The sequence below is a fragment of the Caretta caretta genome, chromosome 7 (assembly GCF_965140235.1).
Source record: "Caretta caretta isolate rCarCar2 chromosome 7, rCarCar1.hap1, whole genome shotgun sequence".
Classification (NCBI taxonomy): domain Eukaryota; kingdom Metazoa; phylum Chordata; order Testudines; family Cheloniidae; genus Caretta; species Caretta caretta.
In genome coordinates, this window is record NC_134212.1 from 5,569,405 (window position 1) to 5,596,368 (window position 26,964).

The window sequence follows — 26,964 nt, forward strand, 5'->3', positions numbered from 1 at the left end:
AAATCATCCATCTGTTCCAGGACCACAGGACAGTGCAAGTGCTTGCCAGTGGTGACTTTCCTGACGTGTTCAAATGGAGTGAAGCAAAGCTGCGTATTTGCTCCAGTACTGTTCAACATGTTCTTTGCCCGTGTCCTCAGCCACAAGGGACTTGGATCAGGGGATATACATCTGCTGCCGACTCCATGGCTCCCTCTTTGACCTTCAAAGACTCAATGCTAAGACCAAGATGCTGGAGAGACATCTCGTTGAGGCACTTTTTGCAGATGACTGCACCTTGATGGCCCATAGACATGACGACCTTCCGGTCATTGTTGATAGATTTTTCTGAAGCACCCCAGCTCTTTGGCCTCACCATCAGCCTCGGGAAGACAGAGGTCTTGTTCCATCCAGCACCTCATTCCAGTGCCCCAGTGCCGGCCATCTTCATCCAAGGTACACAGCTGAAAAATGTGGATCAGTTCAAATATTTGGGCAGCATCATCTTGAGTGACAGTTCCCTTGGTAAGGAAATTTCCTTCAGAATTAGTAAAGCCAGGCCGACTCCAAACAAAAGTCCTTAACCAACACAACATTCTCTCCACCAAATTGAGGATCTATAGCGCAGTGATTCTAACATTTCTCCCGTATGGATCTGAGACATGGACTCGCTATACACGTCACATTAAACAGCCATAGCAATTTCATATATGCTCCCTCTGCTCACTAATGAGCTTTCACTGGCAGGACAGAATGACCAATATTAAGATCCTTGAGAGAGCAAACACAACCAGCATTGAGGAAATGCTACCGAGAGCGCAACTGAGGTGGACCGAACATGTCATCAGAATGGAAGACCACCGCCTCTCAAAACAGATCCTGTATGAGGAGCAGAGTCAGGGCAAAAGAAAGAAGGGTCGTCCGCATAAGCGCTTCAAAGATAATCTGAAGAGCAGTCTCCAGTGAGCTGGCATCAATCCCAAAGAACTTGAGCAAATGGTTCAGAACAGGACTTAGTGTTGCTCTCTGACAAGATCAGCATGTAACAGGTTTGAGCGGGATTGACAAAATCATCTCCAGGCTGCACGCCACAGAGCTGCATCATCAAACATCCTGGATACAGACTTTCCTTGGCCTCAGTGTGGCCGACTCCATGCATCAGGGTTCGGACTTCGGAGTCATATGCACAGCCAGAGATGAGAACTGCGACAATATCGTCATCATTGTCAGCAGTGGACTACGAACACCACAGACATGGAAGGAGTAGGTACATACACGCTGCAGTCCTGGCCGGTTTCTGATGGCTTCTAAAACACAGATTACAGTGAGCACCACTCAAGGGCTCACACACTTATCCTCCTCCCAGAGGGAGAAGCGTGTGGAGTGGAGTGTCTTGTTTTGGTAGGGTTTAGTGGAAATATGCCTTGCACTTGGAGTGGAAAGTGGTGAGGGTTTGTGATAGTCCTTGATTCCTTGTCCTTGTTCCTATACGCTACAGAAAGCCTGATTCTCCACACACACCCCCCACACTAGTAATACACACCTGTGCAAAGTGTGTGCAGAGTGTATATACGGTGCCGCTGCCCCTGGAAGTGAGAGGAGAACTTTGACCGGCGAGAGTTTTATACCCTCTTTGCCCCATTGTAAATGTCTGTAGAAGGAGCAAAACAGAACCCTTGTTGCCTTTTATTTTGTTTCAGGCTCTATTTCCGATGGGACTGAGATACTGCAAAAATACCAACAGTGACTAAAGGCTTTTGCAGGCTGGTAGAAATAAATTGTTTCCTTGCATGCAATTAGAATTGATTGTAGTTGTTGTTGTTTTGCGTAGCAGTGGCATCTACAGGTCCCAGTCAGTGATTGAGGCCCCACGGAACTAGCGTGGTTTTTGCCTCCAAAAGCTTAGCATAAGGTGAGAGACAAGAGGTGGAGAAAGCAGAGGGGACAGGGTAGAGGACATGGCAGCAGTGAAACAATGGTGTTTAGTGTCATAAGCTGCAGTCACCGTCTGCCCACTGCTTAATCATTGACTTTATACGGAAATAACCCATTCATCCCACAGTGGCATATACAGCATAGAACATGTGAATAACAGATTGTCTCATTAAAAACAGAACTTCAACAAAAATTGCATTGATCAAATGTTTGCACAATTGCCATGAGCAAGGGCCGGGAAACTAACGAGTCAGGAAACTGAAAACATGTGAGAGAGGAAAATATTTTCCAGTATTATGACTAGAAATAACCCAACAGAGAATACACTTTTAGTAAAGCTTTTCCAGATAAATTGCCAGTGGCATATTACACTTTTTTATATAGTGTCTGCTGTGGAATTACACCAATACACCAAACACAATTAAACCAGAATGCTTTCTGACAGCATTCTAGGGAAGTGGAACCCTTTTAAATCCCTAAAGCCAGCTGTAATAAGAATGAGATTTTTAGGATCGATGTAAGGGCCTGGCCCTACAAACATTTCAGCAGGTGTGTGATGCATATGTGCAAGTATTTTCAGGATCGGGCATGTAGTGAAGCTGATGTCTGAAGCAGGGCTGCTTGTGATTTTGCGTAACCCTGGGAAGACCTTAGTAAAAGTTATGAAAGGATTTTAAAAGTGAACATCTCTTGACAGTGATGACAGTGAACAGTTTAAAAAAATACAAGGGGCCAAATCTGTAGCAACTGGATCAAGTTCTTAAGTGACACTTGATTTTTTCTGTCCTGTATTCACAAAAGGCATTGGGCCAGTTTTAGCAGTGATGTGTATATGGCATAAATTAGATTAGGTTTGCCAACTTTCTACTCACACAAAGCCAAATACCCTTGCCCTGCCCTTTTATCTTTCATCTGTCTGCTTAACCACACCACACCTTCACAGAATCCTCTGCTCCATCTTGTACTGTAGATGTTTGACCCTGAAAGGGCAAAGAGAACTTTAACTCTGAAAGACTTTGAAAAGATCACATGCAGTATTAAGATATCATCTTTCTTTGAAAATAGATCCTACCTGACAGCTTCTTGATCCTGAGAAGTAAGTGGGGTGAGTGGAAGTCACTGGATAAAGGTTAGAATTGATGGGAAGTGGACACAGAATGGTAGGAACAATGGAATAGTCCACACTTCGTAGTAAAGCTCCGTATGCAAGTATCCACATTATTTAAGAGTACCTTCTGGAAGCTCTTATTATTGCTTCAGTTCTGCAATTAAAGATTTCCCGCATTGTAAGGAATCCCTCTTCAAAGGCTAAACTTTAGAACAGGAGTGAGGTGTAGGCTAGGGATTCCAATCATAGTGAACAAAAGCTCTCCGCTTCATTGCTGTTCAAATGTTACTCTTCCACAAAAGAGCAAACCTGAGCCTAATCTGGCTAATTGCAGGAACCAACAGGGTTCATAAAAACTCCAGATAATAATCACAGATAAGCTACAGTGCTGATTGACCTCACCTCTTATCAGTGGCTGCTAGTCGGCTCCCTCTACCCTCCTTATTACTATAATAGAACCTGCTTCTTGGCTTGCTGCTATCAGATGGCCTTTCTGATGTTGCTGGAAGAACATACTTTCCTGCTTGGTTAAGAACATACTCTCCTTTGCTTTCCCTTTGGAGAACCATGTGGGAAACATTGGTGCTTCAGAAGATGTTGGTTATGGAAAAGAATAAATTCTTGGGGATTTCAGAAGAGTGGAGACCATTCCTTCCCAGACAGGAAGGATCTTGGATCTTGGAGCACTTTTAAAGTATTTTTCCTTCATCAAAGTGGTGTGTATATATAAGAAGCTGTTTCTGAGAACATGATTTAGTCCATTAGAGGAATGGCTAACAGATGTAAGGTCAGCATATGCCCACTTCTGCAAATATTCTTCAAATGGAGTTGATGAAAGATTTAATATTCAGCACCTTTGTAAGATGCACTGCTTCTCTATATGCACAATTTCTCAGAGAAAGAATGGCTGAAGTCCATTGTCTGCAGAACAAATCAGCATGCTCAGGAGGAAGTGCTGAGAACTTAATTATTTCCTAATGTATCTAAAAGAAGTTTCTTTACTTTGTTCCTTTGTTCACTAGAAAAATGTAGACCATTAAAAAATGTGTTGGGTTTGTTTTTTTTTTTGGTCTCTTATCTCACCAGGGACTGGGAGCTGTATGGATTCTATTCATTTCAGGAGATGACTTTTGTATTTCAGAACAGCACGTCCCCTTTTGAGAGATTACCAGCCTAAAGGAAACATCTCACCCAGGGGTGAAAGTAAGTTAGAGGACTTACCGGTACGCCAGAGTCCTGAGCAGGGGGTGTGGCCTCAACCGGAAGAGGCAGGGCCTTAAATCCCCAGGTCCTTTAAATCTTGATTTAAAGGGCCAGGGATCCAGCTGTGGTTGTGGCACCTGGGAGCCCCAGGCCCTTTAAATCACCCCCGAGCTACCAGCTGCAGAGGCGGCTGGGAGCCCCGGGGCTCGGGGGCGATTTAAAGGGCCCAGGGCTCCAGCTACCACTACCGCAGCGGAGCCCCGGGCCCTTTAAATCACTGAGGAGCCCTGGGGGCTCCTGGCTGCCACCACTACCCCGGGGCTCTGCGCTCTGGCAGAGGTTTAAAGGGCCTGGGGCTCTGCTGTGGTAGCAGCTGCCGGAGCCCCGAGCCCTTTAAATCCCTGCTGGAGCCCTGCTGCCCGAGCCCGGGGGTCGCGGTGGCCGGGCTCCATCGGGGATTTAAAGGGCCCCAGGGCTCCAGCCGCCACTACTGCCCCAGCCCTTTAAATGCCCGCCGGAGCCCCACCGCCGCGACCCCAGGGCTTTGGCAGCAGGGCTCCAGCGGGGATTTAAAGGGCCAGGGCAGTAGGGGTGGCTGGAGCTCCGGGGCTCTTTAAATCCCCTCCAGAGCCGCCTCCCACCACCACGCTGGGGCTCGGGCAGCAGGGCTCTGGCGGGGATTTAAATGGCCCCAGAGCTCCAGCCGCCGCTACTGCTCCAGGGACCTTTAAATCCCCGCCAGAGCCCTGCCGCAGCTACCCCGGGGCTCGGGCAGCAGGGGTCAGGCCGAGATTTAAAGGGCCGGGGGGGAGGGGTAGCAGTGGCTGGGGCTCCAGGGCTCTTTAAATCCCCACCGCAGCCCTGCTGCCGCAGCTACCCCAGGGCTTTAAATTGCCCTCTCTGAAAGCTGGTCCTGGTATGGCGCACTGGCTCTTACTGGTACGCCGTACTGGGGTGTACCGGCTTACTTCCACCTCTGATCTCACCACACGTTCCTACAAGAATTGCTACTGCAATAACTCGTTTCCAGAACTCTCTCTCTTTTCCTGGTGGTTGGTCTGGTCGCATTGCTGTTAATACTTCCTTCTGTTTAAAATGGCAAAGAAAACTGACAATGGGTGTAGCAGATAGCAACAAACAATGGGGAGGAAATAAAGCACAAACGCGAGGAAGAAAATTTAACATTGTTTTTCCATGGGGATTCTTGGACCAGAGCAAGAACAATGGGTGGGTGTGTGATGGGGTAGTCTGCCCCTTAAGAGCAGTACAGCCTACTGGTTAGTCTTACACATGGCATGGCGCTTCAAGAGTTTGGGTGGTCTGCTACACACAGCCTGAGGAAATATGGGGAGAGGGGAAAGGAGTCCGGGAAGACCTGGCATTCAGAAGGAATCACCAGGGCCTGGGCCCAGGAGCCTTGCAGCGGGGGTGGTGCTGGGCTCTCTTCTCACTCAGCTAATAAGGAATGAGCTAGGAAGAGAATCCAATATAAATCCTGCCTCCTCCTTTATAGCAGGGCCAATGCGTGCAGACACTGACGGGAGTAAGAAGGCTCCTGCAGCACCTAGGTTAGCAGGGAGCCTACACCAGCAGGGGAAGGCTGCCAACCTTTCTGAGCCTGAGCACTATGTGGGGCTAGCGGAACGAGATAAATTGCCTCTCAGCTCCGGGAGGAGAGCTTGGGCTTCTGCCATGAGGAGAGACTTAAAGGCAGAGACAACGGACTGGAAACAGAGCTTAGAGAGCTGGCGTGGGAGGAACCCTGAAAGCCAGAAGTACCTTTTGTTATTTGAGACTTTTTGTTATGGCCTTTTTTTTTTTTGTAGGAGCTTTTGTAATAAACAAGGAGGATACGATTGAATCAAGCATCCAAAGTACCTCAAGTGGAATGGTTGGCTTCCTGGGAAGGGACACTGAGGAAGGAAGTATGTACAGCACCACACTGGCTCAGCAGGAGGCGCTACAGAGCAGGCACTCCCTTCGACAGGGTGTCACATTGTGTGTATGGATGTCATGCATTGTGTGTTGGCCAGTTTGTAAGCTGTTATTTTAAGAAAATAGGACAACTTATCAAAGTATATAGTGGCATCAAGATGTCTGTATTGAAGTGTCTGCTTTTCTGCTCATTTCCAGTAATGAAATGGAGAAAATACCCCTAATTCAGAATTTCCCAGGCAGAAAAAAGTTCATATTTTTTCTTTTTACTAGGAACAGATCATTGCCCTGACTCAGGAAAGCACTTAAAATTCTTCTCTATTCGGCAGAACCCCCTAAACACATGCTTAACTTTAACCACATGCTGCAGTGCCTTCAACATCAAAGTTAAGCCCATGGTCAGATGCTTAGCTGAACAAGGATGTTTCCTGAATCAGCTCCCGTGTGAGGTTTATTGGTTATAAGAGGGGATCAGTAAGATCGAATGTCAAAGAGATGCTCATTCATGAGCAGGGGACAACTCACCTTAAAACAGCCTCCAACTAAATAAGGAATGGGGTCCCTTTGATGCTGCCACTTTCGCCACTGAAGGTGTCTTGAAACCTCACAATGCAAAGGTAGCTTGAAAGAGGGGCATTCAAATGGAAAGATCTCACAAGCATCCCACAAACTGTATGCAGGAGTGATAACCCTTATTCTGTGCTCCTACCTCCAAACTCTTGTTTCCTAGGGACATATAGTGAGTGTCTGAAAAGACAGCAGTGCTTTTACTATTGCAGCACAAGGCAGAATCCAAAATACCCAAGGGGCCCCTTTATGATATTTTCAAGCTGGACGTTATAGCTGTCTTGTCATCACATTTCTCATGACAACTTAGTTTGCAAAGCTGAAGGGGAAAAAGGATATAAAACTTAGGGTCTGAGTGTCTGATCTCACCCAAGGTTTACACCTGTATTGCCGTCAGTGGGCTTATTACAAATTTACACTCATGTAAAAGAAATCAGAAAGAGAAACCTTGGCTTGTAGTGGTCAAGAGAGACGAGTCTGAGCAGGGGGTTGGACTAGATGACCTCCTGAGGTCCCTTCCAACCCTGATATTCTATGATTCAGTTACTTGATGTTCTTGGGGGTGCTATGCTGTGATAACAATAAACCATAAGGTTAATCTCACTCTGCTATGCATTTTACAGGATATAAAGGCAGGTTCTCATTAATCATTATTAATGCTTATTTATTAAACACCAACAATGCGTTTGGTGCTGTGAGAGACACAAGATACAGACAGTCTCTACCTTGAAGAGTATCCATTCTTATTTGCGGGGGGAAAGGAAATTTCTGTCATCTTTAGTGAATCACTTTTTCCCAATTAAGAGTTTTATTTCTGAAGTGGAGAGTAATTTTTACTTGAGCTACCCAGCAATCAGTGCGAATCTGTCTTGCTAACACAGACCAGCAATGTGCCTGACAAACTCACCAAGCAGAGCGGCGTACCTGTTTTTATGCGTGGCTGAGTTTAATGAGACAGCAAGACGCTGCAAAGAATAGTTGTTAGGGCTGTGAATACTTTCAAATTGCAGTCTTCTCCTGTCCATTCTGATGCTAGAGAGCTCTCTATCTGAAAGGGAGAGAACTAGCCCACGTACACACACAAGAGGTGAACCTCAAATTGTCATGAAGTTTAAAATGAAATAAAAGATGGATTGTGGCGCTGAACAGTGACAAAGCAATTAAACTGTGAACGAGCCAGGTCGGTGTGGTGTCAGATCAACCATCTGAAATTTGTCATTGCTTCATCACAGGCAGGCTTTGAAACTGGGTTTTTTCTGGTTCTCTTACTCCACACGGCACACTTATGGGCCTCATCCTCTGAGCAAAATTATTGAAGACAGCTGGAGATTTTCCTGCATAGGAACTACAGGGGAGGACACTTAGCAACAGCTGGAAAGAAAGATGGGTCCAAGCCTCAAAGTTTCAGGAGTGGTTGGAGCTGGGCTTTCAGTTCAGTGCATTTAGAAATGGAGCCTGGATGCTAAGTTCAGGTACGAATCGGAACTTCACCAACGTTTAGGGGTGTTTTGATCTGGCGTTTCAGTTCAGACCCATCCTCTGCCTAAAAACAATTGCTCACGTGAATTTGCAATGTTGGGTGGAAGGAATTTATTGGGAGGTTGCTGGGACTTCGCAAGACAAAACTGGGGGCTGTGTCTTTTATCGGCATCTCTGCCTTCATTGAGTTTGATGTGTGCCGAGTGTTTCACTGGACTTTGCTAGCGCTGCTGGAGCAGAAAGAAGAAATGAATTACAGAAATTACGGACTCCAAGGATAGAAAGAGAAAAGGAGAAATGTTACTGCGCCATTCTTTTCCCCTACAGCCTCTCTCAGCCACCTCCTTTCTCCATCTAGTGTTGTTCTATAGATGTATGAGCAACAAGTCACATGCAGTGATGTTTTCCCTGTCAGACACATATTTAGCAGCAGTCAACAAACACAAGTATGTCATAGAAGAAAAGAGGGCAGTTCACAGCTGCTTATACTAATGTCTGCAAGTAAAATTCATGCCAGGTTGAACTTGACTTTGTGGCCTTGGCACATTGACTTACTAGGACAGGTAGCACTGAATGTTGGCGGTGCTGCCAGTGAGCTGCTCCTTGGACTTAGGAGATGGGGACAAGAGAGTTACAAGAGAGGGTAAGGTGCAAGAGGTTGTTAGAAAAAGCAGAAAGGGGAGGTTGAGTGGAGGAAGAACTGAGGGAGAAGACTGATGAGAAGAGGGAGAGGTGGGCTGGGTAGAGAGACCGGAGATCAGAAGCAATGGGGGATGAATAGAAAATAGAAGGGCAGGCAGAGATGCAGCAAAAGCAAAAGGAAGAGATGGACAAAATGTCTTTGTGAGTCACTGAGAAGCAATGTTATCCCCAGAAAAGCTGAATCAGGCATCCAGCAGTGGTAGGACATTAGAGAAGAGTTTGGAGCTCCCAGCCTAACACAAGAAAATATCATTAAGGGGTGGGTAGAGGATGATCCTGGTTGATAACCCCAACTCTTCATTTTTCACCTGGGCCCTGTTCCAATTTAACAAATATAGAATCATAGAACTGGGAGGGACCTCGAGAGGTCATCTAGACCAGTGCCCTGCACTCGTGGCAGGACTAATTATCTAGACCATTCCTGACAGGTGTTTGTTTAACCTGCTCTTAAAAATCTCCAGTGACGGAGATTCCACAACCTCCCTAGGCAATTCCAGTGCTTAACCACCCTGACAGTTAGGAAGTTTTTCCTAATGTCCAACCTAAACCTTCCTGGCTGCAATTTAAGCCCATTGCTTCTTGTCCTATCCTCAGAGTTTAAGAAAAACAATTTTTTTTCTTCCTCCTCCTTGTAACAACCTTTTACATACTGAAAACTGTGATCATGTCCCCTCTCAGTCTTCTCTTCTCCAGACTAAACAAACCCAATTTTTTCAATCTCCCCTCATAGGTCATGTTTTCTAGACCTTCCGTCATTTTTGTTGGTCTTCTCTGGACTCTCTTGAATTTGTCCACATCCTTCCTGAAATGTGGTGCCCAGAACTGGACACAATACTTCAGTTGAGGCCTAATCAGAGCAGAATAGAATGGAAGAATTACTTCTCGTGCCTTGCTTACAACACTCCTGCTAATACATTCCAGAATGATGATTGCTTTTTTTGCAAGTGTTACACTGTTGACTTATATTTAGCTTGTGGTCCACTATGACCCCCAGATCCCTTTCTGCAGTACTCTTTCCTAGGCAGTCATTCCGTATTTTGTATGTGTGCAGCTGATCGTTTCATCCGAAGTGGAGTACTTTGCATTTGTCCTTATTGAATTTCATCCTATTTACTTCAGACTATTTCTCCAGTTTGTCCAGATCATTTTGCATTTTAATCCTATCCTCCAAGGCACTCACGACCCCTCCCAGCTTGGTATTGTCCTCAAACTTTATAAGTGTACTCTCTATGCCATTATCTAAATCATTGATGAAGATATTGAACAGAACCAGACCCAGAACCGATGCCTCCGGGACCCCAATCGTTATACCCTTCCAGCATGACTGTGAACCACTGATAACTACTCTCTGGGAATGGTTTTCCAACCAGTTATGCACCCACCTTATAGTAGCTCCATCTAGGTTGCATTTCCCTAGTTTATTTATGAGATGGTCAAGCAGGACAGTATCAAAAGCTTTACTAAAATCAAGATATACCACATCTACCACTTCCCCCTTATCCACAAGGGCTTGTTACCCTGTCAAAGAAAGCTATCAGGTTGGTTTGACATGATTTATTTTTGACAAATCCATGCTCACTGTTACTTATCAGCTTATTATCTTCTAGATGTTTACAAATTGATTGCTTAATTATTTGCGCCATTATCTTTCTGGGTACAGAAGTTAAGCTGACTGGTCTAATTCTCTGGGTTGTCCTTATTTCCCTTTTTATAGATTTGCACTATATTTGCCCCTTTCCAGTCTTCTGGAATCTCTCCCGTCTTCCATGACTTTTCAAAGATAATAGCTAATGGCTCAGATATCTCCTCAGTCAGCTCCTTGAGTATTTCAGGATGCATTTCATCAGGTCCAAACTTGTCCAAGTAATTTTTAACTTGTCCTTTCCCTATTTTAGCCTCTTCTGATCCTACCTCATTTTCACTGGCATGAACTACGTTAGACGTCCAGGCACTACCAACCTTCTTGGTGAAAACCGAAATGAAGTCATTAAGCACCTCTGCCATTTCCCCATTTTCTGTTGTTGTTTCCCCCCCTTATTGAGTAACGGGCCTGCCCCGTCCTTGGTCTTCCTTTTGCTTCTAATGTATTTGTAGAATGTTTACTTGTTACCCTTTATATCTTTAGATAGTTTGATCTAGTTTGTGCCCTGGCCTTTCTAATTTTGTCCCTACATACTTGTGTTAATTGTTTATATTCATACTTTGTAATTTGACCTAGTTTCCATTTTTTGTAGGACTCTTTTTTTTTTTTTTTGAACATCCAGAACAAATCCTGCAATGGTAATAATCCTGCCTAACCACCTATATGTGAGGATTATCTATCTTCCTCCTGTTAGGACTGAGTCATGGTCTATTTTTGAGCCCTTCTGCACAGCTGATCTATAGATTGCTTGTTTGGGCTGAGGTTTGGGCTGAGGTTAAGTGGCCACAAGTGGCACCAATTTCTGCAGGCTCTCTTAGGGGCTCGGAAAATCTAAACATAGAAGCTCATGAGTAAAAATAAGGTAATGAAAGAAGGCTGGTGTGATCACAGTGTATCCAGTATCTCTGTAAGACACTTGGCCAGGAAGGTACTGCCAGAGAGATGCAGGGATTAGAAATTTAAAACAAAAGCTTCAGGCCTATCATGGGTCAGATCAAATGACACAGTAAGGGTTAATGGGGGGTATAAAAGAGAAATTATATCAATTAGTTTTCAAAAATCCCATCAGGCTTGCAAAAATCATTTTGAGAGACTCAGGGCCAGATCCTCAGACTTCAATGATGTGAAATTGATTCGCACCAGCTGAGGATCAGGCACCCAGCTTGAGATGCACTGGAGGAAACTTTGCAGGACTGATCCTTAAATGTGGTGAGAATCATGTCCTTTAGTTACTTTACCTTTGGTCAGCTGTTTGCTACCCAGGTTAATTGCCTCAAAATGTTATTTCGGGACTGCAAGAGGAAAAGAAAGAGCTGGATACATATTTTAAAATGATAAAATGTCAGCAGACTGCTAATATAACCTCTTCATTCTTTCTTTTTCTTCATGGTTTAATAAAGCATAGTTCCATGATGCTTAAAAAGCTAATGCTGGGGCTGAAGTGAAATTTACAAGTCATGGTCTTGTGTCTTTGCAAGTCTGTTTAACAGGTGTTAGCATAAAAACTGCCCAGATGGCTCCGATCCTCAGAGCAAAGCCAGTCTCTTAATAATTTCATTCTTCACCATTAGAGGACAAAGCCTTCGCTCTGCCCAGCTGGTAAATATATGCATCAAACTCCCTCAGTGGTTGTCATTAAAACATCACCACAGTTGCTTCAGAGTCATATTTGAGATATAACAATATTTCCTGCAGTATTTCAGACCCATAAAGTCCTAGACAAGCATTCAGGAAACTGAGCTTAGATAAATAACTGGCAACTTTGCTGTCAGGGTCAGAGGGGCTGAGGACCAAATGGGCATTGGAGACTGAACTATTCCTAGTAGTGGTTCCCCTGAGTAGATCACAATTAAGATACATTGGCAAAATACCATCAAGGAAGCTTGGAGAGCAGCTACTGTGCTGTTCCTGTTCTATGGATAAATAAAGGATTTCCCCTCTAAGAATGTCAGCCTAGCACGTTTAACAAATGTACCCTGCTTGTGGAATGAGAGGATGGTCATGCTTAATAGCTGATCCAGAGCCCACTGAGATCAATGCAAAGATTCCTGTTGATTCGCATAGGCTTTGAATCAAGTCTTTATTTCCAGTGTGCCTTCTGGATAGGTACGGTACATAAGCAAAGGTGTGCAAGGGACGTGTTTATTGCTGGTTGCTGGCTGGAGATTATTTTTCTGTGCATGGCCAGGCAACCTTGGGAACATTCTAACCCTGGTTATGTTTAAAAAAAACAAAACCTTTTGTCTCCAGGACTTGCAAAATCCCAGAGACAGGCACTAGGAGATGCTTTATTTTTCCAGGGGAAGACCATAAGCCTTGATGAAAAATGTTTGCATAATAGAGACAGGAAGCTTTAAAAGCAAGTCAGAAAACTGTCTGAATATGTTCAGTATCTCTCTTATATATTCAGTTTTAATCAGACTTTGTTGGCTGATGGGGGACAAGAGCGTCTGTTACTGTATATCTCCAGAATGCTGCAATCTAAGGAGACAAATGAATTATTTTAGCCATCCCAAGGTTATAGCAGCAGGAGCTCAGTGAAGAATATGTCTGCAGCAAGTAAATATCTTTATGCATCAGCCAATGAGAGTGTTCCTTCTGTGCATGTAGTTAGGTTTTGTTTGGCTTACAAGAGGAAAAAGCCATGCAATCCACTAATGTCCATTAATCTGCCGTGTGAGAGTTCTACTTTGGATACCTTGTTTTCCTCTAAGGGCCTAATTCTCTTTAATTACAAATATATTCATGACTGCTGTTACCTTTGACACTCAGTTCCACACATTAATTACCCGCAGTGCTAAGGAATGTCTCCCAGAGGCTCAGCCCTTTCTTAGTTTCAGATCATAACCGCTTTTGGAAATTGCTGGTACCTCTGTAATAGCTCTGTCCCCTCCACCTTTCCTAGACCCTCAGAATTGTATCTGCACCTCTGCTGTGCCCTCCTTAATCTGCTCTTCGGTTGTGTTCATTAGATTAGCTTTCCTAACCGCCCAATATCTATTACCCCAGAGCCCCCTGCCTATGTAACAGACTAGGGCATACAGCCATGGTTGTGCCAGCTCTTCGTGCAGCATTACTTCTGCCTGGTGCTCTGTTCCTGCATTCTAATGCTGTTTGATTTCCAAGTTACTATAAGACACTGAGTTAACGGGATTAGGTTTCTGTCTAAACCCAGTTGTTGTTGTGGTGACTTGCAGTCTGGGACCATTAAAGTCGAGGCATCTCTTACCATTTCTCTTTACATTGGGCTACATTCCATTCCATGAGCTACTCACACCATAGTGCCTTGTTAGTCTGTTTCTTCTTTGCTGTGGGCTAGCCCTATGTGTGGAGTTCTTTGGGGGAGAGTATTCTGGAGTATATCATATCATAGGGTCACCTTTTCATGCTGCAAGAAAGGGGGCTCTTTGGCTTTCCTGAGGCAGGCTGGGAAAGCTAGAAGTCTGTCTGACATTCAGCACAGCCCCTGTCAGCCAGTCAGAGCGGCCCCTGCACAGCGGCATCAAGGACTGGATTTTCTGCTTAATGGAATCTCTTCAAATACTTGGTGCCTGAGTCCTTGCCACAGGGCGGTGATGGGAATAGAGCTACAGCTGCGTAAGTGTTCGGAGTTGAGTGCCAGTTGACACTTTCCAGCGTTCCAGATCGGCTGTGACACAGATGATTTTGGAGCGGAATGGCGAGGGGAGATTGATTGGCTTCCCAAACCATGGGGAGATCTTTTAACTGGCCTTTGTTGGGAAGCAGTAATATTAAAAATAACCCCCCCACACACACAGTCCCAACCTTAACCTCTGTTCATGCCAGTGTTGGATAACAGAACCCAGTGCATCAAGCCAGGGGGAGTGTTGGCTCACAATGTGCTTCTTCCTGGGCTTGCAAACATCTTTCCATGGCATGATTCGAGGCAGGTGGTGTTGGCTGAACAGAGGGGACAATCTCTTCATGGGAAATGCTGGTGCAATTTAGAGCTGAGTCAGTAGTGACTGGTTCGTGCACTCTCTCACACACACAGATTTTCTGCTGCATATGGTGTCCCTAGGAATGGTGTCCACATTTTAAAAGCCTTTCATGTCAAAGTGCCACATATCACACAGTCATGAGTGAAAGATCCACGATGCCATTCACAGAGCTGAACTCAAGACCTGAACTTGCTTTAATGATTTATTAAACCAGCAAACTGCACGGTCTTTGTCTTTCATTCTGGATTAGATTGCAAGCAATGTTTGTGCTGAATTAATTGTTCTCAAGAAATCAAGAGTCACCCAGTTTTGTAATGTTTCCTCTCCTTAATGATTGCAAAAGTGAAAAATCTGGGTTTTATTGCTTAGATGAACAAGAGTAAATTTTACTTTTCCCCATAGGACTTCACCATTATCTCAGATGTTTGTGCAAAAATGTTGAAATATTCTTACTTAAAGCTAATATTTGTTTATGATGCAGTTGATTTAAAGGCTTTAATTTATGTGATTCTGTTCCCAATCCTGCAAACACTTGCACATATGGTGTCCCAGGAATGGTGTCCGTAGCCTCCGTTTGCCAGAGGGTGGAGACGGATGGCAGGAGAGAGATCACTAGATCATTACCTGTTAGGTTCACTCCCTCTGGGGCACCTGATCTTGGCCACTGTCGGCAGACAGAATACTGGGCTGGAAGGACCTTTGGTCTGACCCAATATGGCCATTCTTATGTTCACATATGAGTAACCTTAAGCGTGTGAAAAGCTCCACTGAACTCAATCAATGGGACTGCTTACACACACAAGTGTTTATAGGATTGAGACTTATATATGTCAGCATTTAAAGCAATGAAAATACAGCTTGGATGTAACCATGTCACTAGTAAGTAACAAATGCCTAGGCCTTTTCAATTCACCTCTCCTGTCTTGGATTTTTTAGGTTGCATCAGGTGAATTTTGATGCTCCCACCTGCGAAGGCAAACGACGAGAAACGCTCTCGCTAATAGGGGACTTCTCTTCTTCTGCAGAATTCTTCGTCACTATCGCGGTCTTTGCTTTCCTCTATTCCTTGGCAGCCACTGTTGTTTACATTTTCTTCCAGAACAAATATCGTGAAAACAACAGGGGGCCTCTAATTGTAAGTGGAAATTTTCAGTGTCCTCAAATCTGTCTTTTTCCTGTTAGATTTTTGGTGCTTGTGTTTGTTGTCTTGTTGGAGAATTGATGAGTGTTCCACTTCCTTGTGCAGCTCTTGACTCTGATACTTTAATGTTGATTTAATCATTTGGGACCATGAGAATAGGGATGATGGAAACACATGGCCCATATAAATATAATTTGGTCTCAATCCTGTGAGTATGTGTGGTACATTATGCCCGTTGACTTCAATGAGACTTTTCAATTGTGTTGTAAGTGTTTTCAGGATTGGGTCCTTAGTGTGAAGCTACTGGTGGAAGGTGGGGTAGTGGTGAATGGATGCTCTGGGAAGGAGAGACTACTGAGGCCAGGAAGAAGTAGGCAGGCGGAAAAGCAGAGGGAGAAAATAAATCTCTAGGAGCAATACAGATCCCCTTAGAGTGACCCTAACAGGCCACTAAAATGATGCCTTGGAATCCAAGTTTAACCCTGAAGACACCTTGTTTGATGATTTAGCAGCTACATCTACATCTAAATTTTAGACCATTATTTGCTGTAGATGTGTTGAGAATGCGACAGGGGCCTAAGCTACTGTGTAGTCAGCTAGAAATATTTTGCTCCCTGGGATGGGGTTTTGTCACATTATTTGTGGAATGTTTCTGGGGCTGGTTCTGCAGCATCACACTGTCCTCCATGCTGAGTTCCCCATACTCAGGTGCACAGTTCCATACTGGGTCTTAGTTTATCCCCCTATTTAAGCTCACAGCATTTTGTAGCTGCTGCTTCAGTGCACCATAGCTGTGGTTGTTTCTCTACAAAGATTGATTCTTGTGAGGTCAGAATAAAAATCAATGGCTATTAAATAACCACTTCATAATAAATCAGTCTTTTAGGATCCTTTTCTTCCTGGGTTTCATTTGCACTTGAATGCATCGTGAATCGTGAGATGCACTTTGGTCTGTTTATTCAGATAATCTCTGCATATTTGAGCCTCACGCTACACTCTCATTTAATTGGTTCTGTGAATGTGCAAGCTTTTATGGGAACCCACTTGTGTCTTGTCTCCTTATTAACATATAGAATTCTTCCCTCCAAAGATTGTAGAGGAGAAAAAAGATATACTAGGGTGAGTTGTGAAACATAAGGCTACGGAGAACAATTAAATTAGAGAGGAGCTTAAGGGAAAAATTTAGCTCTGGATTTCAAATGCCCTAAAGTTCATTGAGGCTGGCGGGGGGAGGGATCCAGGCTATTTGGTTCAGAACTGTTTCTACAATGACTCATAGTTTTACATGCATAATAAAAACACAAGGTAAATAAAAGCAAAATACTATAAATTACCAATATAGAAGGGATGTACCTATTAAAGGAAATATCTAGAATAAAAGTAATGAAAGAAGAAAAATGGGAAGGTAGCATTAATGTCTTTTTAGTGCTGGCTGAAAAATTTTTCTTAAAAAAAATGTCTATTTTGAGCTATTCAACTTTTTTGCAACATTCAGAATTTCCAACATTTTGATAAATTGTTTTAAAATAAAAAAATATTAGTTTCAATTCCCATCTAATGAAATAAAAATGCAAGTGTTTTGGGTTTGGGGTTTTTGTCTCTCCTTTTCCTCTTTTCACACTGGAGGGCAAAACATTTACTGGAAAAGGTGAGGGAGAGGGAGGGGAAATCCCTAAAAAAAAAGTGAAATCCAAACATTTTTTGCTTTGATTCCATTTGATTTTATTTGAATTAAGTACTTTTTTATTTCAAGTTGCTTAATCAGAAATCTGAATATTCCACAGGAAAAAATCTGAACAAAATGAAAAATTTTGGTTTCAATTTTGTTGTGGAAAATAATTCACATTTTTTGACCAACTCCAATCACTACAGAAAATAACTTACACAAGGAGAGTGGAAAAATCATACTAAAATCTCAGAATACCATGTAGTTTGTTTTTGCATGATATTTTACTGTTAAGAATATCACTGCCATATTGCTTCCAAAATTCATTCAAAATCCGTGATGCAGTCACGGGTAACAGTTTAGTATTAATTCACTGTGTTCTATTTAACCAATTGTAATGGAGTCCAGGGGTTAAATTTAATAGGCTTCTGTGGCTAAAGTTGTTGTTCACAGTTTTTCCATCTGTAAAACAAGGATAATTTACATTACTCATATGGGTGTTCTAAATATTAAGCCGTCCATTTGCACGGTGTTTTAAAGATGTAACCAGCTGTTGGTGCTGAATATTGTTATGAAGTGTCATTGGAGCATCGCATCTTGCTGGGTATCTTAATAATGAATACACATGAAAATTTCAGAGAAGTTCTAGTAACTTGCTGAGATTTTTTCTCTTGGAAATATCATTAAATGCAACTTTTAACTGGCCTGTCCATTTACACAGCATGGTTGGGAGCATAGTAACCATTACAAAATTATGCAGACAATTATTGACCCTCTTGGTTATCTCACTGAGTACTTGTACTTCCCTGCCTGTCTCTATCCATCTGTCCAGCTCCTTGGGGCACAGACTGTCTTTATGTTCTGTGTTTGTGCAGCGCCTACCACAATGGGCTCTGGTCCAAGACCAGAGTTCCTAGGCACTACCATAATATAAATAAATAATAAAATTAATAATTTGTACATGCAATGAGATTGATTGGGAGTGTTTGGACGCTGGCAACAGAGAATTCCTGAAGAGGTTTCCTCAAAGAAAACAAACTAGTTCTTAATCTTCTCTTCAGGTTGGAGAGACCAATTTCTATTACAGAGATAACCTGGGTGGCACAAATCAACACCGAGTAACCCTGCCCTTCCCATTTCAGCCAGAAACACATCTCCTAGTCAATTGTGGAGAATCTGCCACCTCTCCAAGTGAGAGGGAGAAAATGGAAGTAATGCCTCAGTCACTAAGCCCAGTGGAAAAGAGAAGTGATTTTGAGAGACAGTAATTTAAAACGTCTCTACCTGAAGGAGTTAGTGGAGTGGTAAGGCACAAAGAAGCAAAAGAATGTCAGCAATCAGGTGGCCAGTTAGTCTCCGTTCTTTTCACCTTCAGGCCTAGTTGCTCCCCCTAACCATCTACTGGTTCCAAAAGAAGGCAGACATAGGAAGACAAGTGGAGGGAAGACATTAAAATCCCTGCTCTGTACAATGGCAAAATATCATCAAAACAGAGAGCCCAAGAGACCAAGAGGCAGAATCTACAAAGGAAGAAAAAGCAGGCATAGCCAGACCTCATTCAAGGGCCTATATCATTTGAGTTTACTTCCCAGTATGAAAGTTAAAAGTGCAAACCAGTATCCTTTATGGCACAAGTCCATGTAGCCCATATAATGGTGAAATACTGGCAGTGAAAAGCCTGTAACACACCTTTCAGCTGCAGGTTGATGTTGCAGAGGAATGTAGTATCCAGGAAGATCTATCCAGATGTATGGCTACCTTTGATCCCTGAGATGCTGATCCTCCCAAAGACCATTATTCTACAACTCTAGAATGTTCTGAGCAGCGATGAAGCAATCTAAGAGGCCTCCTGTTCACATCACTAGAGATACATAGAGCAATTGTCAGTTATTTCCTCTAATCACCGGGGACAGGCACTCCTAGTGCCATTTCTATAATGCATTTTTTTCCTGCTCCTGCAGGTAGAAGATGATCATGATTTCAGTCTTCACCTTTGTTCTTGTCCCTGATCCCAGCCTGACCTTGAACAAAAACCCCCACCCCTTTTAAACTTCACTCTCACTCTTGAATTGACATTTGTTCATTCTGTGATTACTCCCGCCTTTAAACTTCATGCTTCAGGGAGCTGCTTTTTTCTTTTTTCAGGGTTTTAAAATAAATTCTATAGGAAAAATGGGGAAAAAGCTGTGTCACTCGAAATTTTAAAAAAAGGACGGAAACCCTGAAATAGACAATAGGAGCACTGCCAACGAATCAAATTGCATTGAGCCTAATTTAAAGTAAAGTATAGTATCAATAGAACAAATTCAATATTTTAATTCCTTGCAGGAACAAGAAAATTACATAGCATATATTTTGGTAATTAAAGGTTTTAAATAGTATGAAAAAGCAATCTTTATTACCGTGACAACCCAGAAATCATTAGATAGTATAAATTATTTGTACAAATATACATGTTTGTGTGTTAGGTTCTCAATAAACATCACTTTAATTGAAGCTTATATTTTCTTGAAAAGGACAGAACAGTAAGAAATCAAGCATTATTGGGATTCAATATTTCCAATAACGGAAGATTTCAGTTCCGTCTGCCACCAGTCTGTTGATAATGTTAAAGACAATGCAGGTAGTGATGCCTATCAGTAAAGTTTCCATTATAAGCCCCTGTTTTCAGTGACTTATTACTCTACCAAATTTTAACCATTTAGGTTGAAATTTTCCATGCAAGGCGTCTGCCTAAGGGTTGAACTTTTTTGAAAAGTTTCAGCACTACTGGTTCAATTGCTTCTGAGAACAATGTTTTGGAAAAATACATTGTTTTTCCATGTTAAAAAAATTCGTACAGCCATTTCATTGAGACGCTCTAGCACTGCCTGGGGTCAGGGTTGTGCTTTTTGTCACTCCTTTGAAGATATGCCCACATTGGACCAAGTTATAAGCCTCTGAAAAATCTCAGTTTGCACCTACTCAGTAGAGACTTGTTAGTGATTGACAGCTAAATTGTCTGAAATTGTCTATGTGGACTTGTGCCAGTGTCTGAAAGCCTGTGCTGTGTCACACAGAGGCACAAAGTAATCCACCATCTGTGCCGTTTCCTTCATGCAGCCAATGAAATTGTTGCTTGCTGTAGAGTAAGGGTTTGTGATTGGTTGAGTTATCTCTGAGTGGTCTAAGACTTGTGGCATAGAATAGATACATACCTTACTGTAGCTGTACAATGTACACGTTTAGTTTGTAAAGGCAAAATGCCTGAGAACTTAAAATGGGAGAGTAACAGACTGCCAATCCCAGGGATGATTCAAGTTGGTGATAACCTAGACAAAATTGTTCTCAGCTAAGCTTGTAGTGCTTTCCATTGCTTCACACAGACTCAACAGACATTCTGGGCTTCAGAGTGACACCCGGTGACAATCCTAGAATCTTATATAGATTCCTTCTGCACTAAGTATGCTCTGTCCCCCCTCAGCTCCTGCATGCTGACCACACTGAATTTGGGCTTATCCTCACAGAGCAATTGAGCAGGCTCTAGCCCAAGGCTGTGCTGGATTTTCCCTGTAATTGTTTCCTCTGACTCCTGGCCTCTGTGGTACCAGGCACAGGAACTGAAAGCAGGGAGCCTGTCTCTCCTTTCTCTCAATGCAGGCCCCCACTCAGACAGTGTGGCAGAGAAGGCGGGAGCTACCTGACTCAAATGCAGATGGGAGAAAAAGAGGAAGGGGAGAGGGAGCAGGGATTGGAAAGAGAGCCATGACTGGGGGACAGGAGTAAAGGGAGCAGAAGACAGGGCAGAGGGGACAAGAGCAGTCTTAATTCTGGCATTTCCTGACTTTTGGGTGCTTGACTTTGCAACCGCAATGTTCTTTTAACATAGTTTTTGGGATGTAATAAGTATGCACAGTATGTACTGAGCTGTTTGTTAATAATTAATTATAAGCATCAGTCACATTTGACTCTGCAGATGAACTTCATTTTCTTTCAAAATCCTAAATAACATGCACATTCTAAATATAAGTCTGGGTCCATCTCAAGGAATGAAAAAGTAGGGGAACAAATATAAAGGAAAAGCTATTTGAGTGACAGATTAGTATTCAACAGCCAGGAATATTTTTAAAGGAATTAATTACACAGGTGACCTGGACTCTAATGGACATAGAGTCTCATTCTGAGATTTACCAAAAAAAAAAAAAAAAAAAAAAAAAAGTAATTTTCGGAGACATCCATTACTCAGGGCAGGTATCTAATCTGAGGCTGATGGCCCTGTTTCTGAGCACATTACAGTGGAGTGACTCTATTATCTTGCAGGGAGTCGCTCCTGATATACACTGGTCTGAGATCAGAATCAGGCTGGATAATTGTAATGCATTCCAGTCTCATCTATTCCAATAATGTACTGAAAAACTATATACTCTCAGTCATTGAGAAGCAGATAGGAACCAATCCAATTAAGCCATACAAAGCTTTTGGGAATGTGGGGTAGGCAATGGGATATTTCCATCAAGTCCTGAATGGGAAACTGTTTGGGGGACATTCATAATCTGCATCAGTCAGTAGCTATCACTCCATCGTCTTGTTTTTCTTCACAAGCTTCTCCATGTGTACACCACTTAGAATATGTAATGTGACAGCTATATTACATTGTATCTTCATCTGCTTTTACTGTTTTCTGGGGGAGAGTTATAGGTCATCCTAAAAAATCACATACATGTAATTATCCTTGAATGTAACTTTAATATTCAAATCAATTACAATCACTGCACAAATTACTAAGAGCATTAGAAAACTGATACTGATGAAGGCTATGAAAACGATTACAAAACTGAAGAGAGACTTCTCACATACAAAGTGATCAGTGGATACATCCCATTGATAATACACATAAAAATTAGTGGATGTAAGTTTCCAAATGCAAAAGGATGAGGTCTTTCCTTAGTCTCTGGAATTCAGTGAATAATTAAAACAAACAGGAGGTTATTTGGTATTCTACATATGGTATGTAACAATTACAAATATGTACATTTAAAACAATACTGTCTATTTTTCTCTTCCTCACAAGGTATCCTCTGCTGCATATTTTTAAACTTTGTCCTCCTTTTGTAGTTTAGAAATCAGTAAGAATTCCCATAAACATCCAGAGAAGAAAACAAATACACCGAACAATGATCGCTTCTTTACAATTAAAACGAAAATGAAAGCTACCAACCAACTTAAGGAGTCTGTGCATTTCAACGTGACATTTCCAATCCGCATTTGTCATTTCGTTTTTAAAACACAAGACTGTTTTACTGCGTGCTTTATTAGAATAGAATGTGCGTCGTCTCTTCGAACCAAGAAGGTTCTAACTGTATCTGTCAGATTCTTAATGTTCCAAACTATCATGGTTTATCATCACAGAGCTAAATCATCACACCTGAAGTATTATTTTATTTTACTATTCAAAGAAGTTACACTCTTGTCCAAGCTTCAGTTACCCATAGCTTAAAACAAGTAAAATGCAGATTTACTTTGGGCAGGGGCAAGAGAAAGAACAGACAAATGCCCATCTTGCAGGCCAAAGGCAGAGTCTGGAAAGTCTTCATTTTCCTCTTCGCTGATCCCTCAGAACTTTGCGAGTTTCCATACCAGAATATGGCAGGCTGCTAGCAAGCTCCATCAGTGAAAAGGCAAAAAGGATATAGCCAGCTCTCTGGACTTCTTTTCCTTTAACTTTATACTCTGGTTCAGGGGCTTCCTCATCCTGAGAATTTGCTGATAGACAGGCATCAATTTTGATTGAGGGGGAAATCGTTTTTCAGACTCTGTCAAATCCGCTCCAAGCCTTTGCTTATCCCTAGGCATATAAATCTCGTAGAAAACCTTATGCCAGATCTAGAAGTGATATCTCTCCAGCATGGTCAGATTTATGTGGGGGGAATTCACCAATCCAGGAAGTATTTTCAGAACAGTATTATATGACAGGAGGAAAAACAGGTAGCCAATGTATTACCTGAAATTAAAAAAAAAAGGCTTACAGGCTTCTTTTAAAGGTTAACAGAAGGGAAGGTGAAGACATGTGTAGCTGTGACTTTTGGCATTGAGGAATGTGATCACGTGCAGTAGGGGGGCTGTACATTTATTTTCCGAATAGTTTGTTACCGTTTTTCAAAAAGTAGTCTGAAAAATGGATTGTGTTACCTTGCACATTGCAAACCTTTCAGTAGAGGTTGAAATTGTGCTTCCTTATTGAATCTAAGAACAATGAGAGAGAGTGCGGAACATCCATTCTAAGGACAATTGGTTAGTAAATACGAATTTTCAAATCCAAGTAATAGTCTGACATTCTGATAAATACAGAAAAACCTCATATGCAGTCCTAGAACTTTAAGCAAGAATCTACGCCCAAGGGAAGCCTGGTTTCCAAGTGTCCGCAAGGAAGCTATAATTTAGAGCTGAGTCACATCTTTTGTTCAGGGGAGCACCTCAAAGGGAAGTGCTGGTAGGCATTGTTATTTTTCATTCATTTGAATTACAGCAGTGCCCGGAGGCCCCAACCATGATACCAAGATCAGGGCCCCGTTGTCCTACACTTTTATTTCATAAGAAATTGCCCGAGCCCTGAAGAATTTACAGTCTAAATACACAAGAAATAGGCTGGGAGAAGGGTAATACTATTGTCCCCATTGTACCAAAGGAGAACGTTTACACCCCAAACTGGAACATGCTAATATAGAGCTAACTTTGTCTCCAGACAAGGGGCACTTTGTATGGCTGAAGGAACGTGTGTATTCTGGAAATGAATGGAAAGGCAATCCTTGCCAGAGGATGTTGTGAAGGCCAAGTCTATAACAGGGTTCAAAAAAAGAACTAGATAAGTTCATGGAGGAGAGGTCCATCAATGGCGATTAGCCGGGATGGGCAGGGATGGTGTCCCTAGCCTCTATTTGCCAAAAGCAGGGAATGGGAAACAGGGGATGGATCACTTAATCATTACCTGTTCTGTTCATTCCCTCTGGGGCACCTGGCACTGGCCACTGTCGGCAGACAGGATACTGGGCTAGATGGACCCAGTGTGACCATTCTTATGCATATGCTCTAAAGTCTGCTATGTGATTGTGCCTATCTTAACATACATAGGTACAAATGTTGCTGTTGTTCATCAAAGTATCCCTCGATGCCATCAGACTTGGTGACCTCCCGCAACACTGAAGTGTGGAAGGTGGCAACACTCATGGCAAAGTAGCGTTTGTGAATTTGACTGCCATTGGTTTGAGAGATGCTCTTGTTCTTGTGTTTTGAGGGCAGTGGGGTGAATGCCATAGTCACTCCTATGACAGCTCATTTTAAGGTTTTATCCTCTAGTACATGCTGGCAACAAACTTCCACACCATTAACCAATAAACAGAGGCTGAGTTTTCATTGAGGTGTCCTAGGAATCAGGCCATCTCCACACTGATCATTGCACTGTGGGACAGGAGCTGGAGGGCTGTTTGCACCATGTGTGCTAACACGATAGTGAGATCCATCCACACGGAAAGGATTAAGGCTACAAAGATTGAGCATCAATTGCTGTTCGTCCTGGTGAAGCATAGTCTATGTGGCATGATTGTAAACAGACTGGAGCACCTGGGAGAGATCTACAACTAGTATGAATTGGTGTAGCTTCAATAGAGCCATGCTGATTGGCACCCGCTAAAGATGTGGTCCTGTGTGTGTGCATGCAAGTTGCACGTCAGTAGATTAACAGGGAGCAAATGGAATTTAGCATCTTCAACTTAAACAGGTGCTCCCTGGTGTGTTGTAAATATTTACATATATTTTGTCAAACCAAGACATCTGTGGAGTGGGCACTAATGAATGGAAATGCTACAGAGAATCTAAAAGCTTTTCTTGAAAACAAGGGAGAGTTACTGTCTCTTTGCAGTTAAGAGTGATACGTTTTTCTTTGTGAGATGGATAAAGGAGAGTTAAATGCATGTAATGAGCAGGTACTGAATTGCACATAAAACTTAGACAAACTTGCTAGGGTTGGTACAATGGGTGGAGGATGTTCTACAGTTTTTTGTCGGTTCAATTTGTGTGGTTTTTGCATCTCTCTCTCTCTGAAATGGTTCTAGTAAGTTCCAGTTTCAAGTTGAAATTTTGCATTTTCCAAATTTCACAAGGAAGTGCTATGGTAGCGATCTTTGGCTATTTTGGGCTGGGACGGGGGGTGGGAAGACCAATGGGAGAGCTTCTGTTGTTGTTGACTGACTCAGAGCTCACCAAATTCAGGTACTTCCTCTGAGAAATTCATTCACAGTAACTTCTCCTAACCCTCTTAGCCACCTGAGCTCAATTTAGACAGCAAGGGACCCAGAATCAATACTATGAGACTAATGTGATCAATCACAACAACGAGTGCAACTTGAAATTTGAAAAACAGTAATGCGGCACAAGTTTGACACCAAAAAATGTTTCTCAGTCATAATAGAAAAGATAAATCATGTAAAATTTCATTGAAAAAAAATAAAATGTCATAAAAGTGCTCCAATTAGGATTTTTTTTTGCCAAACTCAGAACCAGACAACAAACTATTGTGCTATGAATATTAAATGCAATTCTTAACATTACCCTCTTGGATCTGCACAGTATATTTTAATTCAAGATTTCTGCTTTCCCAGACTGTGCAGCACTTGCCTCTTTCCCAAAGGCACCTGCTGGAAAACAGCCGAGTGTATGAGCTGAGATTTGAGAGAGAAACTTTGCAATGACGAGTGAACGGTAACCATGCAACAATACACGTTGGAGTGATCCATAGACATCGTTGAGGGCTAGCTACTAAAAACGCTTATTTTGTTCCAAAGAAAAAAATTGCTCAGGGGATATTAAACATTCAAAATGTAAGATTTGTTTTAGAATGCAGAAACTCAGGCTTTAACTACGAAGGAGAAATCTTCATGCTAAGCATTAAACTCAAGAATAACTTAGCTTGAAATTCTCTCTTATTTTCAGCATGTTGTTATCTTGTAGCTCTGCTCCTCCTGGAGCTGTGCAAACATTCAGCCAGAAGCCCAAACCCACTTGAAATCAGAGTGGGTTCAGGTTCTAGCCAAAACCACAAAGGTCAGCCCAGACTGACAAACCTTTGGTAGACATAAGGTTGTTCTACTTACACAATTGTTCCCTTCTACCCAGCTAGTCATGTCTTCAAAGTCTTGGGACCTTGCATCCTGGTCTCCAGGGACGCTGGGACCTGCCTCTCTTCTGTGGCCTGCTAAAGGTGTCAATTAAAACACAAATTGTATTACCCTCTTGGCCTGCAATGTAGACAATCCGTTTGGCTTCAGGCATGACTCACCTTTTCTGGTATTTAGAATGGGGCAATGGTTTTTACTCAGCACCCTGGTTCCCAGAGCCCCACCTTCTGACATTCTCCTTCTGGCTGTTGTGCCTGTCCTCCTGTACGTTTTCTCCCCATGCTCTGTGCCCCAGTTTGGAGCGGCATTTTTCTGTATCCCTCTCCCTAGATCGGGGTCTCATTTTACAACCGCGGACTGCCTTGCCATTTGTACCACCTGCTGTAGAGTGATGTTTGACCAAATCACAGTTAGCCTGCACCGGCTTAAAACCTGTTTGTGTTAATACATTCCCAATCCAAAGCATCTGTGCCGCTGCAGAACAATCACACAGGAT

The 26,964-nt window shown here is 42.6% G+C and overlaps 1 protein-coding gene and 1 long non-coding RNA gene across 7 annotated transcripts in view; one reads left to right on the forward strand and one right to left on the reverse strand.

Annotated features, from left to right (window-relative positions):
• Positions 1–26,964, forward strand: part of SYNPR (synaptoporin) — a 177,626-nt gene that overhangs the window by 143,713 nt on the left and 6,949 nt on the right. For all 6 annotated transcript variants that reach the window (XM_048859024.2, XM_048859025.2, XM_048859027.2 and 3 more), the window contains one exon: positions 15,449–15,647. In XM_048859024.2, the coding sequence (XP_048714981.2) occupies positions 15,449–15,647 (199 nt within the window). The remainder of the gene's footprint in view (positions 1–15,448; positions 15,648–26,964) is intronic.
• On the reverse strand, positions 22,036–26,902 carry LOC125640491 (uncharacterized). The gene is made up of 3 exons (XR_007357794.2): positions 26,630–26,902; positions 26,445–26,545; positions 22,036–23,299 (listed from the first exon to the last, which is right to left on the reverse strand). It is a non-coding gene; the product is annotated as an uncharacterized LOC125640491 (long non-coding RNA).